Consider the following 16374-nt stretch of genomic DNA (forward strand, 5'->3'; position numbering starts at 1 on the left):
CACTGCTATTATTTTAAAGAATCATGTTAAAATTATTTTGGTAATTATCCTAATAAACAGGTGCTTCTTAAAAAGTTTTCTTCTCTTTTTTCTTTCTTTTTCTTCTTCTTCTTCTTCTTCTTCTTCTTCTTCTTCTTCTTCTTCTTCTTCTTCTTCTTCTTCTTTTTTTTTTTTTTTGTTGTTGTTTTGTTTTTTTAAGAGAGGGTTTCTGTGTAGGCCTGACTGTCCTGAAACTCACTCTGTAAGACCAGGCTGGCATTGAACTCAGAGATCCGCCTGCCTCTACTGGGATCAAAGGCATGCGCCACCACCGCCCAGCCACTGTTTTCATTTTTGAGAAAAGGTCCATAGGCTTTGTTGTTCAACAGCCAAAGGAGCATATGATGCCAGAGACCAAACGTTTACACTTACAAATAGAATCCATACTTTCATTTAAACCATTTTAAAAATTGATGAAACTGACATGAATTTTCAAATGCTTTTAAAATATGACTAAATTCTACGAAGTACTCCCCAATATGCTTACTGCCTGAGTGACACATTATGCATTGCATATTACATGTTTCTTTAGAGTGTGTTTAAAGCTAATTACTATTACAAACCTTCCAAAGTAATACAATCCATAGTGAAAGCACGAGCCAGCTGAGTGGAAACTTCCATGCTCCGACAGATGAGTGTCTTCCCAAACACATGTTTGAAAGCTTTGTCAAACCTGGGATTGTACCTCAGTTTACTGATCATAGGAATAGCATCCTAGAACAAAAGTATGTTAGGAAAAATACTGTGAAACAGTTGATCAAAAACTGTTTGCGGAATTATTACTATAACTATTTCTTTATGAAATAAAAATGAAAACAAATAGCCTAATATTACAAATTACTGGTTTTTATACAGAAGTCAGTAGGGAAAAAATCATTGTACTGAACTAGCCTCGAAATCCTTCCCCTGTAACCAAAGGTTTACCGGCTGGTTACTGTGAAGAGCTACTCTAAGCCGACCTGACCATGAAAGCTTAACTCCTAGCTCTGCTGCCAGGAGATGTGTGCTTAACTTACCCAGTTAAGACCTACTTTGAGACTGTAACAATGGCCCCTTCCTTATGTAGATGTAAAGATTAAATGAGGTAATATATGGAAAGATGAGACAGTATATATGACATAAAAGGTAAAAATATAAAACTAGTTATTTCCTCAGTGTTCTAATTAGTTATGACAGACATCTAAATTGATATTCAGAAAAATACTTTTTCAGATAATATTTATTTTCAGGCTAGGAGAATGGCTCAGCAGGTAAAGGGCTTCTTGTGCAAGCATGAGGACCTGAATTCAGAACCCCAGCACCCATACAAGAAGCCAGGCAGGGCAAAACACACCTGTAGCCTCAGCACTGGAGAATGTGGGGGTTTGGAGAAGTTGGAGATAGGCAGATCCCTGGAGCTTACAGGATAAGTCAACCTAGCCAAATAGTGAGGTAGGCTTAGTAAAGAAACCCCTTCTCAAAAATTATGGTGAAAAGGGGTAAGAGGATATTCTCTGGCCTCCACTTCCTCATAAACACACATACACATCATTTTCACTTTTTTCTTTCCTAAAGTCAGAATAGAGCTTTTTAATAATTAAAGAACAACGTAACCACTACACAGCACAAGAAGGAATATACTGTAGCACAGGAGCTATTTCTAACCGCACAGCAGCTACTTTGTGGTTACCCAATGAAGGTGACCACTACTCAGGCTACGCTACTGTCTATCTCTCTGGCCCATTATCTTAATTAGGTCGCTCTTTATACAGTACAAACAGAACCACCCTGCATCCATTCTTCTGTCTTCCTGTCATGCTGAGGACTGAACCCAGAACATCTTGCACATTACATAAGTGTTCTTCCAGTGAGCCACACATCTCAAACTCTCTCGCTCTGTACAGTATGTGTGTGTGTACTTGTCTGGGTATGTTGTATGTCTATGTACCTGTGTAGACATGCCACAGCCCACATGTAGAGGTCAGAAGACAATCTGAAAGACTCAGTGTCTCTTTCCACCAGGTGGCTCCAGGGATCACACCTGGGTGGCTCAGACTCGGCAGGACATGCCTTTACCCCCAGAGTCACCTTCCCAGCCTCTTTTGTGTTTTGTTTCATTCATATGTCATATCTGTGAGCCTCAATTTTCCCCTCAGAGCTTCAAAGGTAAAATTGGTTTATTTAAAAGCAAGAAAGCCTCTCTATATTCTACTTAAATTACAGATCATTCTCATATAGGTTCAGTCTTAATCCTAGAGCATAAGTTTGCTAAAACAATCAACATTCTGAGATCAAATACCTCAAAGCAACTAAAATTTTCAAAGCTGGCAATCCATTTAAAGTATATATACCTAGTAACAAAAATAGATGTTTTTAGTTTAAACTATTTTAAAAGCATATCTCAAAACCCTCAACATATTCCTTTTATATGACAGGTTTCTTGGGGAATTCTCCCCAATTCCTAAGCCTCCTGCTCTCTGTCACTGGGATGATAAACACATATACAATGATTGTTTCATGACTTGGCTGTGACCTTTCCCCTCTTCAACCCAACCCAGCACTAACTACACCCCATGCAAAGAAAGCATGTTTACCTTACAGATCAATGAATCGCAATGGAAAGTACCTAAGCACCAAAACACACCGAGTAGATGTTATAATAAAAAAACAACCTAGACTTGGACTCACATTGGTTTCAGGATATGCAGTATCCCTCACATCTAACTTGTTAAGAGGCAGAAAAGTCACTTCTCCAGGAAGATTCATTTTATTGAACTCCATTAAAATCTTCGTGCTGACTTCATCTGAATCAACAATGTGATAAAATAACCTACAAAACAGAATAAGACACATCTTTACTGCTAGACTGTAAGGTGTTTATGAGCATTTAAGGATCACACAGTTCACATTTTTCTATGCAATCCAATCAATTTGTCTGGAGAAAAGACTGAGAACATTCCAATGAACTGGTGAGCCCCAAAAGGGTAAAGTTCTAGAAACAAGTATCTAGCATCTACCTTCTTTAATTCGAAAGTTAAATATAAAACTAAGCAGGTAATAGAAGACATATTGTACTATAAACCACAAAATTGTTTTTACATTCTCATTTCTTCATCTTTAAAAGAACAACAACAGCAAAACCCACTTAAATGTCAGACTGGAAAACAACAATAACAACAACAACAAAACCCCCAAAACCTCACCTGTTACCAGCAGTGACTTCCACACAAGTATAGAAAGCTGGCTCACACTCAAAATTATTCATTACGATGCCATGATAGCCATTTTGAACATGTTGGTTTATTCCTTTTCGACGAAAATGATCTAGCACTTTGTTTATGCTGTCTATTCCGTTTAAAATGGCCTGTAAACCGGTTAGTGAAAAATATTAGCATCACCAATAACACTCTTGCTGGCAAGAAATGAGCCTATTATGCCATTTGCTTATATATAAAATACTAAAAATTAAACACTATCCAGCATATCATCCACTTGAAATATGATAACTACATTTAACACTATTATGAGCTCTGTTCTATGATGATAGACTTTAAAATGGGATCTTCAACAATCAAAATTGCTTTCATTAGTAACATTAAGTAGTAAACCAGGTATGATGGTACACACCTGTGATTCCAGCACTCAGCGAGCTGAGCAGGACTATGAGTTCAGGGTCAGCCTGAGCTACACAGAGAGACCTTAATTCAAGCAGAGCAAAATAGAAGTAAAGTATAAAGCAGACAAAAGAAAACCTGCCTACATAATCCCACTACTTCATACTTCTGAGTGATCTCTTTCCTGCGTGGAACTCAGGCTGTACATACTGACTGTCGGATGGCTGGGAAAATGAGAGCCCCGCCTACCTTTCCTGTTGCCGCTCTAAGAAGTTGCTGCTTCTTTTCCAGGTCTTCTCTTTTAGCAGCAAGTGCTTGTTGCTCTGCATTCTCCTCTCTCCACAAGTAACTAACCAGTAAGAATGAGATGTGCACAGTATTTAATTAAGAGAAAAATACTGAAACCAAACAAAGACCATGTAAAAACACAGCATCTTAGTCTACTAACTTTCTTTCACTTTGTAATTCATCTTTCTTATTTTTTACTTCATAATATTTTCTGTCCAGTTCTTCAACCCGAGCTTTGACTTCATTGAGATCCTGATCCAGTTTCTATGGGAAAAAAAATTATTATCAATTTAATCCATAGCGACAAAAAGCAGATAAACATATACATATTGAAATTCAACAAATGACATAACTTAAATATGTCCAATTTATTATATACTGATTATACGTAAGAGAAGCTACTAAAAACCCAATGAGTTCCAGAAACAGCCTGAGCTACAGATAAAACAATGTCTCAAACAAACCAAAACCAAAAAAGCAAAATTGTTCTTACATTGTATTGCTCCAGATTTTTCTCTTTATTTGCCTCGGTATCCTCCAGATCCTTATGTATAGCAGCAATCTGTCTTTTCTTGTCATTAATAGCCTGATCTAAAGACTTCAGCTCCTTTTTAATCCACTTATCCCTTTCTTCCTTTGATGTAAACTGGCTTCCTCGACCCTGCTTTGCATAAAGGTCAGTTCTTTCCTGGGTAGCTTGAGCCAATCTACAGAAGACAGAAGAGAACAAGAAATAAAATTATCTGTAATCATTATCAATCCTGCAGAAACTATCCTTTAAAAAATTACATTAAAAGAGAGTTAAGGGCTGGTGAGATGGCTCAGGACCCATATGGTGGAAAAAGAAAACACTCTTAAAAGTTGTCCTCTGACCTCTACACATATGGCAAGCACATCCACACCCCACAATGAAATAAATGGGGAGGGGGATTAAGTGCTAAAAATAACTGCTAAATAATAAAGCTCCTTGTGCTACTTGTTTTTGCTTTATGTAACACCAAATGAACTTGGATATCATAATTAAAATCAAGTAGAATAATCCCTTCACTAAGGATTTTACATAGACCCAAGGTCTGGTTTGGTCATTAAATCTAGACAATGCCATTGTCCTACTTCAGAAACTTTCAAACATGCTCTAACAATATTTAACTGATACATGAATTTTCAACTATACAATAAAACACCCTAGAGAATAATATAATGTTTTTAACATACAGAACATAAATGTTCTGATTACCTAAAACATCCCTATAAAACAAGGGGAGACCTTCACACAATGATGGCCAAAGAGTATAAATAGCTGTCCACTAAAATAAATACAAGTGACGTAAAAATGTTAAGGGGCTACAGCTGAGAGATTAGTTCAACAGGCGAGTGGAAGAGCATCTGCGAGGCATGTAAGAAAAACAGGAAAAAAAACCCCACAAAATATACTAAATCACAAGGAATAAGCAAACACTGAAATCTAGATGAATACTAAAATGTTTGGAAGTTAAAACAGTACTGAATGGGGAAAATATTCAAAACAAAGAATGCTATTTAGTTCTGGTATGGTAGTATGTACCTTTGGTTCCCAACTGAACTTGAGGCTGAGGCAAGAGGAATTCAAGGCCAGCCTCAGACTACAAGAGACCCAGGCCTCACCACCAACCCTCAAAAAGATGCTGCTTGGATTTTTTGACATTCAGTTATCTTAACTAAGTTATCTAACCTCTCCTGGGGATATAGCTCCTCTGGTAGAGATGCTTGCCTAACATGCAAACCCTGGGTTCATCCCTAGCACCTGTATAAATACTGGGTGTGGTGTTGCACACACAGTGCAGATGCCTGTAATTCCAGCCCTTTCTAAGCAGGTCAGGAGGATCAGTCATTCAAAAACAAAAAACAAAACCTCTCAGAACCTCAGGGGATTTTTTTTTTTTTTTTTTTTTTTTTTTTTTAGTTTAAAGTAGATGCTAGCAGCCAGCAAGAGATGGCTGAGTGGGAAGAGACTCTTAATAACAAACCTGAACATCAGCTCCATCCCACAACTCACATGACAGAGAAAACCAATTTAAATTGTCTTCTGACTGCCACATGCTCCATGGCAGACCACACACACAATAAAGAGTGAAGCTGGGCATGATGGTGCATGCCTTTAATCCCAGCACTGAGGAGGCAGAGGCAGATAGACCTGAGTTCAAGGCTAGCTAGAGCTCTAAAGTGAGACTGTCTTCCAAAAAGAAAAGGCATGTCCAACCTCCTAGGGCTTTTGAGTAGTAGTACTCTAGACCTTATAGGTACAAAAGCACCATGGGTATGATGGCACATAGAAACTAGCCTTATAAAGTGAGATCCAACCTCAAAAACAAAAATAAAAACAAAAACCACATGGCTCACAGTAATCACTAAAATAGCTTATATGAAGTGGTCTATGATTTTTGCCTTTATTATGCTAGTACCTTCTTAACATACAGATATGTAGGTTCTATAGAGGAACTCAGGCAGGCAAATATAGGAGCTTACCAACATGGGCTCCACTTGGCTTGGGCTATGCACACAGCCCTCTCCTAACAGTATACCTAGCAACCTGTTGGCAACCTGGGACCCCTACCTGCATTGAGCTGCAATGGAAGTTACTCCTCTTAGCAACCTCTTGACAACTACCTGTTTGTGTTCAAATGGGTATTTCTGCTTTGCTCTAAATAAAACTAGTGGTTGTTTTCTTTTGTGTGAGCATCTTTCCCAATTCTTCGAACAAGGCACCAAGAACCTGGAACCACCCAGAGATCACTGGTAACAACTACACAGCAAGGTTAATGGTTGGTGAAAATTCTCAGACCTAGCAATTCCTCGCTCTTCTTTTTCTTTTACGCTGTTGAATTTAGGTTCTGTCTCTGCCAGTTCTTTCTGTTTTTCTTCTATTTTTTCAAGCAGCTTCTGCCTTTCTTTTAATAAACGTTTCTGTAAATAAAGCAAGTAAAATGCAATCTGCTTAATTTATACATCAGCAAAAAATGTTTCCTCATGAAAATAACTCAATTCTACAACTAAACTATTAATAAAAAGAGCACTTATAAGTTGATACTTGAGTACAAATCAAATGTGGCAACTCTTTTGTAGAAACTCAACCATCACAGAAAAGGTTATCTTCTATAGTGTGTCTCTATCAACACAGTTTTATTCATTAACTTACCCGCTGTTCACTATTGCCTGCCAGCTCATCTTGTAAATCCTTGGCTTTAAGTTCCAACTTGGTCCTTTGCTTAATCTGTTCTTGTCTCTCAGCACTAAGCTGCTCTTTTTCTTCTTTCATAGCTGAAATTTTTGTTTTCAGTTCTCTAACCTGGCGCTCAATATCCTAATCAGAAAGAGAAAATAGGTCAGAAACACAAGTACAATGGAAGGACCACGACACCACCAACCACCTACATCTCTTTACAAAACATCCGTGGACCTGCATGCACACACACTGTGAGGGTGCACATGCCTCAGAGCACATGAGAGGGTCAGAGGACATTGTTCTGGAATCAGTTCCAGAGATGGAACTCAGGCTGCTGGCTTGCAGCGTACACACCACTTTGCTGGGTCCATCTTGTTCTTTCACTTGAAACTTAATCCAACAACTAAGTTCCAATATCCAATCTCTGTCCCTCCCTTTTACAGTCACCATCCCACAACTCTAGTACAAAAAGTTTGCAATGTTGAAAATATAAATAAGCTGGGCAGTGGTGGCGCACACCTTTAATCCCAGCACTTGTAAGGCAGAGCCAGCCTGGTCTACAGAGCGAGATCCAGGACAGGCACCAAAACTACACGGAGAAACCCTGTATTGAAAAAAAGAAATAGATAGATAGGTGGTAGATAGATAGATAGATAGATAGATAGATAATAGATCTGAAGCTTATTTATGATCTTACCTCCATTTTATCTCTTGCATCCTGCTGGGCATCTCTTAATTGTCTAGATTTCTCTCCACTTGTTTCTCGCTTAGCAGAAAGCTGAAAAACAAAACAACTTACTATTTCTAACTCATTTTGTATGTCTAACACTTTATAAAATTATTTTCCAAATGCCAAAAAAAGCTAACATAAAATTAACTTAAAATTTTACAAAGAAAATTTCTTTTATGTTTTCCTTTAAATAGAAAACAAGGATAATCTAAAATCAATTTTTGTATAAAGTATCATAAGTATTATTTTATAAAATATATTCTAAAATGTGAAAAAAAAATCTGGTCTGACATAATCATTCACTGTATTTTAGGTACAATGAGAGCTCTAAACACATCCTTTTCAGTAACCTAAAGGAAATCAGTAACCAATGAATCTATTACTTTTTGGCCTGGTAGAGAGGCTAATTCCTGTAAATCCAACACTCAGTAGTCACAACTAGCCTGGGTCTTAAAGTAAAATTGTCTCAAACACACAAATAAAAAGGTTTTTCATTTTAAAGTTTCTATTTAAAAATCACTAAAAGGTAAATACAGAGATGTTATCATGATCATAAATCACAACAACTTGGATGTAAAGGTCGCATCTTACCTCGTCCAGCTTGGCCCGAGTCTCATTGAGCTCCTGGTTGTAAATGGTGTACTCCAGGGCACGCCTCATTTTATCCCACTTCTGATACTGGGCGAGTTCTTCCTTTTCCTCTTCTAGAGTATGTAACCGCTCTTCAATGTATTTTAACAACTCATTGATTTTTTCCCGTTTGCCCTCTTCAAAATGAAAAACAAAACAATGGAAAGAAGATGGTGCTGAATATCACTTGTCAAATATAAATCAAAATTACCTTCTAGAAGTATAGCATTATTTTTTTGGTATCATGTGGTAATGAAATCTAAGATGTAAAAATGGCAATTAAGATTGATTTTTTTTTTAAAACGAAAAGCACTGGAGAACAAATTTACACACTAACAGTCACTCTGACATGTGGCAAAGGATCCCAGTTTACACTTTCTTTTCACATTAGTGTGCTGGTCACACAATATTAAAGAAAAGAAATTACCACCAGCATTACTAATCCACAGTTTTTATCATTAAGGGTGCTGCATGCTGCTACTATATAATCAACACTTACTATAATCCAGTCATGACATTACCTTTCTTTTTTTTTTTAAGATTTATTTATTATGTATACAGTGTTCTGCCTGCAGGCCAGAAGAGGATACCAGATCTCATTACAGATGGTTGTGAGCCACCATGTGGGTGCTGGGAATTGAACTCAGGACCTCTGGAAGAACAGCCAGTGCTCTTAACCGCTGAGCCATCTCTCCAGCCCCGACATTACCTTAATCTACAAGATAAATGCCATAATCTACAACAGGAGTTTACAGACAGAAGTCTTGGGACCAGAGAAATCAAGTCTAAAGTCATGTCAGTTTACTGACTTTGAACTTATAACTGTCTCTAAGCCATTATATAATATATATATAATATAGCATTTGAAATAACAAAGTAGGGTTCCCAGAGTAAATATACTAGTAAGGACCTCAAGTTAAAAATTCTACATCTACTTTTTTTCTGAACTATTTAGAACTTTGTAACAGCTGATACTTTCCAGTATCTGTAAGGGAGGGAAAAGCATAGCAGTTTATTGATAACACTTCTGAGGAAGCTAGAGTCAAAAGTTAGTTGACTTGCAAAGGCCCTATTACCTAACAATAGTCCTTCTTCATTCAAAGATGAAGTACTACAAACCTCAACCCTTAAACTGCTTCAAACTAATTTCCCCTCTACTCAAAATGCAGGAAAATTACCATATAGTGTATTTCTGAGTCCACACAACACTTTTTAACTATTATTAACACAACGAGAAAATAATTGATAATAAAAATTAAGTAGAACACGTTTATTTTACCTGTTTCTTTCATTAGGGAGATGCTTTCTTCCTTACGTTCATCATATACTCTAGTACCAGCTACTTCTCTCAATAGCTTTAATCTCTGAGAATCTGGTGCTGTTGCCATTTGGTTGATCTATAATTTCGGAAAAAATAATGATTATTAACAACTGACGACTATTTTTAGGTTTTCCTTTATTGTTCAGCTTCTTGAGACAGGTTCCATCTATGTAGCCCTGGCTGTCTTGGAACTCATCACATAGACCAGCCCAGCCTCCAACTTATCACCTGCCTATGCTTTCTGAGTGCTGGGATTACAGGCATGCAACACCACGTCTGGCGCGCGCGCTCGCGCTCTCTCTCTCTCTCTCTCTCTCTCTCTCTTTTAAAGAACTGCTTACATTGTGTAGCTTAGCTTAGGAGCTGGCCTCAAACGTTCAATCCTCCTGTCTCCGTTCTCTATTACTAAAATGCACCACTATGCTTGGCTCTGAAACATTTAATACAAATTTGCATGTGGTAAGTTTTTAGCAGATTATGATTAAACCAACATACATATAGTAGAGACCATTTCTCTTTTGTGTGCATACTCAGGTATATGTAGCTGCACATATGCACACATGCCTGTGATGTCAAAGGTCTATTCTTTAAGAGCTGTTCACCTTGTTTGAGACAGCCCTGGGAATCCTCTCCACCTCTCCAGCACTGGTATTACAAAGGTGAGCCACTGCACTGGGCTTTTCACATGGGTGCTGGGGATCACTAGACACTGTTCCTACCTACACAGCAGGCACCTCACCAACTGAGCTCTCTCCCAGCCCCCATAGTCAACATCTCTCTAACTCCTTTATTTACCAGTCTCTTTTACTAGTATCACTATCTTATAAATGAAATACTACCATTTTCCCCCTTAGGCAATATAATAAATTGTCTAAAAGATGAATACCACTGTCAAAGAACACTGCAAGAATAGTCAGAACTCTTAACCACTGAGCCATCTCTCTCTCCCCATTACCATGCATTTTCATGAAATGTATACATGTAACCTCATGATTACATCTCAATCTTATGGGCAAATATATTTGTGGATGGTCAGGAAGATGACTTCTCTCTACACTATGTTTTTCTGGTAAATAAAACAAGCTCTCCACATTATGGTGAGAAACTTAGAAGCCTGTTCTCTATCCTTGGCTTACTGACAGGGCAATTTGGCCAAACAAAGTGTCCTGAACAAATCACAAACAGAACTTTCACAGATTTCACTAAGGTGGATTTGCAGGTAGCTGGCCTTGTTATACCAAAGTCCTTCAAAGATTAATAGCGACCTATATTGCCCTAAGCTTCCTCCACTAGCCCTACCTTACCAACACCTCCCCACTCTGATTCAAAAAGCAATTAACACTTTGTATATACTTCTATACTTTTTTTATGCAAGAGTTTAGGCTCAGTAGACTGTTTATATTTAGGTCCTGAGATTCAGGTGACTAAGAGAAAAGGTTGTTAACCAACTAACCATGTCAAGATATTATTATTATATCTGGACATATTCTTTGCCTCTTCCTTAGATCTCTCTATGGTTTAGTTTCTCCCCTTTGTATCTTGTAGCTGCCCCTTGAAGAGAAAAGCCACAACTTTTACAACTGCAGCTGAGACTGGCTGCCAATTAAGCTGACAAGTTTTCTGTTACACGTGCTTTTTATCCTATCTACAAAGAATACTTGTGATACTGAGAAATAACCTTGCAGCCCTTCTTGTTGCCAACAAGTTGCTATATATAAACTTGGAAGCTTGTTACTGATGGAACAATACACAGCACAACGGAGTGAAGAACATTTTGCCCGTGTGTGAAATTATTATAGAAATCTTTCATCCCTCACTCCTGAGAAACAGTTCTGAGGAACTCTGGGTAGTGGCTAGGAGCTAGATTCTAGACCCTACACTCTCACCTCCACATGTAAGTTACAGCACCATGGATCCTCACACCATGCACATGTAATAATAATTTTAAAATTTCAAGTTACAAAAAAATAACAAGAATGGTATGTTTCAATAGACAAAGATACTGGTAGAATCTAAATGGCATGTCACTTAATACAAATCATTAGATATCAAAATACTACCACTGTATTAAAGAAATTGTTATTCTTACACTTTTACATAAAAAAAACTAGTTTGACGCCAGAGAAACTGGTCTATATATTGACTTCTGGGACAGCCAGGGCTTTCTACAAAAACAAATAAACAAAAATACCCAAATATACTTGGTACTTCATAGCCCCGAAAAACATTAACTTCAACACAAAATACATCAATGAATATAAAATAGTAATGACTAGTTTTTTTGTTCCAACTTAACAACTAGAACCAACAAATCAAACTCAATCATTCAGGGGGAATCGATATCAAGAAAAATAATTTCTACAAAAAAGGACGTACAACTGTTTTACCTTTCCTTGTTTAACAATGTAATAGGGATTACTTCGAGAAAACCCAGCACTTTCAAGGAGATTCATCACATCATTTTTCCTGTTAATAAACAATGAAGATTTCAAGATAAATAATTTTAAAGCAACTAACAATAAGCAAATTAGCTGCTGAGTTACTTAGCATTAGGAACTACAGGTTAGAAACTGAACCCTCTCTCAGAGAAACCAGGGACTGCATGTTCATACTGACAACTGATTGTTGAATATGAGGTAGTTTATCTCGTGTTTTTAGTGAACAAACTGTAAACATCAAGACAAATGCTTACGTGACCATCTTCTTATCTAGGAAATACTGATCTTTTTTGGCACCAATAACTCTTCGAAGTGAAACTTCCTCTTTATCAATCTAAGAAAAAATAAAAGCCCAAAGATAGTCAAGTAGACATCTTTTTAAATAAGTTCATTTTAAAGTCCTTGATCACAACTATTTTAGAATTACAACAATCTCTCTAAAGATGATACTATGAATATTTAGGAAAATTTTTTCTTATAATTGCTTTACATACTCCTTTGTTTACTAGAGTAGTCATTAAAATTTAAACACAAAATCCATAGACAAACTACTTATTTACCTTAGCATGAACTAAATTATAAATCTTCAGTGCTTATAATTTTAAACATTGAAGAATTAGCCATTGCATAAAATTCTCAACATTATTATTTTTAAAAAGAAATTAACTATCACTTACTGGTAACCGGTTGTCTGAATTGTCAAAAATGATTTCCACAAAAGCAGAAATAACACGAGGACCTGTACCCTCCTAAAACATGAAAAAAAAATGGGGGATTTTTAACTTAAGTGGTATTTTTATATTACTTAATATCATTTTAAAGTCTGCACAGATAGGCATGCTGGTATACACCTGTGATCTCAGCACCCGAGAGACTAAGGTGGGAGATTGACTTTTAGTTCAACATCAGCCTAGGCTACACAGTAAGACCCTTTCTCAAGACAAGCAACCCCCCACAACACACACAAAGCTTAGTGCATACTAAGCATGACTCAATGGAGGAAAAATGTCTACCACACTAGTACATATCCTGAGTGCCAAATACTAAAGGCATTAAATCAGAATGACAAAACTTCCTTACTAAATATTTTTTATTCTGAATAAGAACTCTACGAAAAATATAAAAACAAAATATTGTTATGGTTTGGATCTGAAGTATTCCTACCAAAAGACTCATACTGAAGTTTTGGACCTTCATGGGACCACTATTTTTGAGGCAGGGCCAAACTAGAAGTAGTGTAGTAGGGATCTATCTTTGAGGCTGTATTATGGCCCAGGTCTCTGACATTGTTTTTTGCTTCATTTTTTGAGGCTTAGGCTGGCCTCCCACTCAGAGATCCATGTTGTCTCTGCCTCCCAAGTGCTGGGATTAAAGGTGTGTGCCACGATGTCCAGCTCTGCTTCTCGTCCACCATGAGATGAGTAGCACCTGTCAGACATTCCCACTCCCATGATGCTCTGACTCATTATGCGGCTGAGCAATAGAAACAAGAACCAGGGACTATGAAACTATGAACAAAATAAATCTTTCTGCCCTGAAGTTGTTCATGCTAGGTAGTTTATCACAGAAACAACGCTACTGCAGACATACTTTCTGGGGGCTACTTTATTAGGGCACAATAGCCTGAAGTCACCTAATTCTACCAATTTGCTAATGTGTAATATACCTTAAGGATCTTTTCTTGTAGCCTCATCTTGATACTGGAAAGGAACCCTAAGAAATTGTGTGATGATTAATGAAAATCTATTTTTTAAACACATGAGGCATAGTTTGAGATTTTAAATCTGCTAACAGAAATACACACATTTAAGGTACCACATTCAGACCACTCTGTGACACAACTACACACCAAGTCCAGATAACTTACCATCATATCTCCTCAGCTCAGCTCATTCATTGTATCAAATCACTACTTATTTTCCAGAAATGGGGAAGTGCAGGCAAAGCTAGCATGAGGACCTGAGTCTGGATAAACAGCACTCACATAAAAGCTGGGCACAATAGCCATGTCTGTAACCTCAGAATTTGGAGGGCAGGAAACAAAGGCAGAGAAAGACGCCTAGGAGCCCACTGAGACATCACCTCAAAAAAATAATGCAGATAGCAACTGAGGAAAACACCTCATCTTGACATGTGGCCTTTTACCCTACCCCAACACACTCTCCCCACCTAAAAGATTAGTTCTTTTACTGCCAATCTGAGAAGCCTAACGAGTGTCCTATACTGTATCAGTTTTGATTACTGGGCTACAAACACAAAACAAAAGGAAAAAAATCATTGGTTAAAAAGGACTTCCTATATGTAAAAAACATCATTTAGATATACCATGCAATCTTATTATCTGATCTTAAAACTAATTATATACAATATGTAAACAAGCTAAATTGTGGTGTCTCATTACAGCCATTTATAATTTCTTATCCTAGTAAAATTCATAACAACTTTCCTTATAGGTTTTGTTTTGTAGTGCTGGGGATCTGATGAGGAATATTAGCTTAAAATGTGTTACATTTGTTTATGCTGTAGAATATTTATTCAATGATGCAAAGATATGTTGCATTCTTTTATGTTGCATTTGTTTAACTCTGTGAAGCTGTGTTACTTTGCCTGTCTAAAAAACACCCGATTGGTCTAACAGATCCGAACGGCCAATAGCTAGAGAGGAAAGAGAATAGGCAGGGCTGGCGGGCAGAATAGGGAAACAAGGGGGGGGGGGGGGATTTTAGCTCAGTGGTAGAGCACTTGCCTAGCAAGCACAAGGCCCTGGGTTCGGTCCTCAGCTGGGGGGGGGGGGGGAGAAAAAAAAAAAAAGAGAAAGAGAGGATGCCAGGGGCCAGCCACACAGCCAGCCACGGAGTAAGAAAGGAAGACATATAGAATAAGAAAGGTTAAAAAGCCTAGAGGCAAAATGTAGAAGATAAACAGGTTAATTTAAGTTAGAAAAACTAGCTAGAATTAAGCCAAGATAAGGCTGGGCATTTATAAGTAAAAATAAGTCTCTGTGTTATTTATTTGGGAGCTGGGTGGAGGGTCCCCAAAGAGCAAAGAGTAAAATAAAAAATCAACTACAGGAATCAAATCTATGACCTCAAACATGCCAGGCAAGCATTCTACACTGAACTACATCATTAGCCCTAAATATACTGTTTTCCACATTGAAAAGAAGAGGTACTAATACAAATATGAACTTCATTAGGTTCGCAATGGTAATTTCTCTATGCCCTCAACTTCCAGCTGTGTATCTTAAGGCTCCCCAATCTGCAATTCTTCTTTGTCCTCAGCAAACCTGTCTACAGAACCAACAGTCTTACAGAAACATAAATGGGCTGAAGAAATAGATCAGTGGTTAAGAACACCTACTGTTCTTGCGGAGGACCTAGGTTCAGTTCCCAGCACCCACACAGGGTGGCTTATAATCACCTGAAATTCCAGTTTCAACGAATCCAATGCCCTCTCTAGTTTCTCAAGCAACCTGCACTCATTTGATACACATAACAGAGAAGCAGGCAGGCACAGGCACATGTACACACATACACACAAATAAAAATTAAAAAAAAAAAACTTATAAAGCCAGGAATGGTGGTTCACACCTCTAATTCCAGCACGTGGGAGGCGAAGGTAAGAGAATTACAAGTATGAAGCCAACCTGAGCAACCAAGTGAAAACGGTCTCAAAAAGCAACAAAGAAGGGCTGGCAAGATGGGTCACCAAAAAAAAGAGTGCTTGCTATACAAGCTTGTTGACCTGAGTTCTCTTAGGAACCCACAAGAAGGGAAACCAACTCCCCAAAGTCCTCCGACCTTAATAATACATACAACTTGGCACATGTACCCACATTCACACACACAATATTTTTAAAAAACAAAATCTGAAAAAGTTCACATGAAAGGAATGTATATAACTTTCTTCTAACTATTATGAAATTATTAGGCATATTTATTTATCTGAGGAGGAAAAAAAAATATATTATATATATTAATATTATATATATAATATTAGGCATTATTATTATTTATCTGGCACTGATGTACAATAAATTTTATAAGAGACTAGCACACTTAAGGAATTAATACTACATCATGCTCACAAAGGATTTGTAACTTGAACTTTTTTAAAAAGATGTATTTATCTTT

General features: G+C 37.4%; 1 protein-coding gene across 1 annotated transcript in view; it reads right to left on the reverse strand.

Moving 5' to 3' along the window:
• Smc3 (structural maintenance of chromosomes 3) overlaps positions 1–16374 on the reverse strand; it is a 40129-nt gene that overhangs the window by 11645 nt on the left and 12110 nt on the right. The window contains exons 5-18 of the mRNA XM_059256516.1: positions 12919–12990; positions 12496–12575; positions 12191–12269; positions 9762–9879; positions 8444–8619; positions 7820–7900; positions 7096–7260; positions 6742–6863; positions 4414–4627; positions 4081–4184; positions 3882–3981; positions 3222–3382; positions 2707–2848; positions 603–753 (exon numbers count right to left, since the gene is read on the reverse strand). Of these exons, the coding sequence (XP_059112499.1) occupies positions 603–753; positions 2707–2848; positions 3222–3382; positions 3882–3981; positions 4081–4184; positions 4414–4627; positions 6742–6863; positions 7096–7260; positions 7820–7900; positions 8444–8619; positions 9762–9879; positions 12191–12269; positions 12496–12575; positions 12919–12990 (1765 nt within the window). The remainder of the gene's footprint in view (positions 1–602; positions 754–2706; positions 2849–3221; positions 3383–3881; positions 3982–4080; positions 4185–4413; positions 4628–6741; positions 6864–7095; positions 7261–7819; positions 7901–8443; positions 8620–9761; positions 9880–12190; positions 12270–12495; positions 12576–12918; positions 12991–16374) is intronic.

This window comes from Peromyscus eremicus, chromosome 1, assembly GCF_949786415.1.
Source record: "Peromyscus eremicus chromosome 1, PerEre_H2_v1, whole genome shotgun sequence".
Classification (NCBI taxonomy): domain Eukaryota; kingdom Metazoa; phylum Chordata; class Mammalia; order Rodentia; family Cricetidae; genus Peromyscus; species Peromyscus eremicus.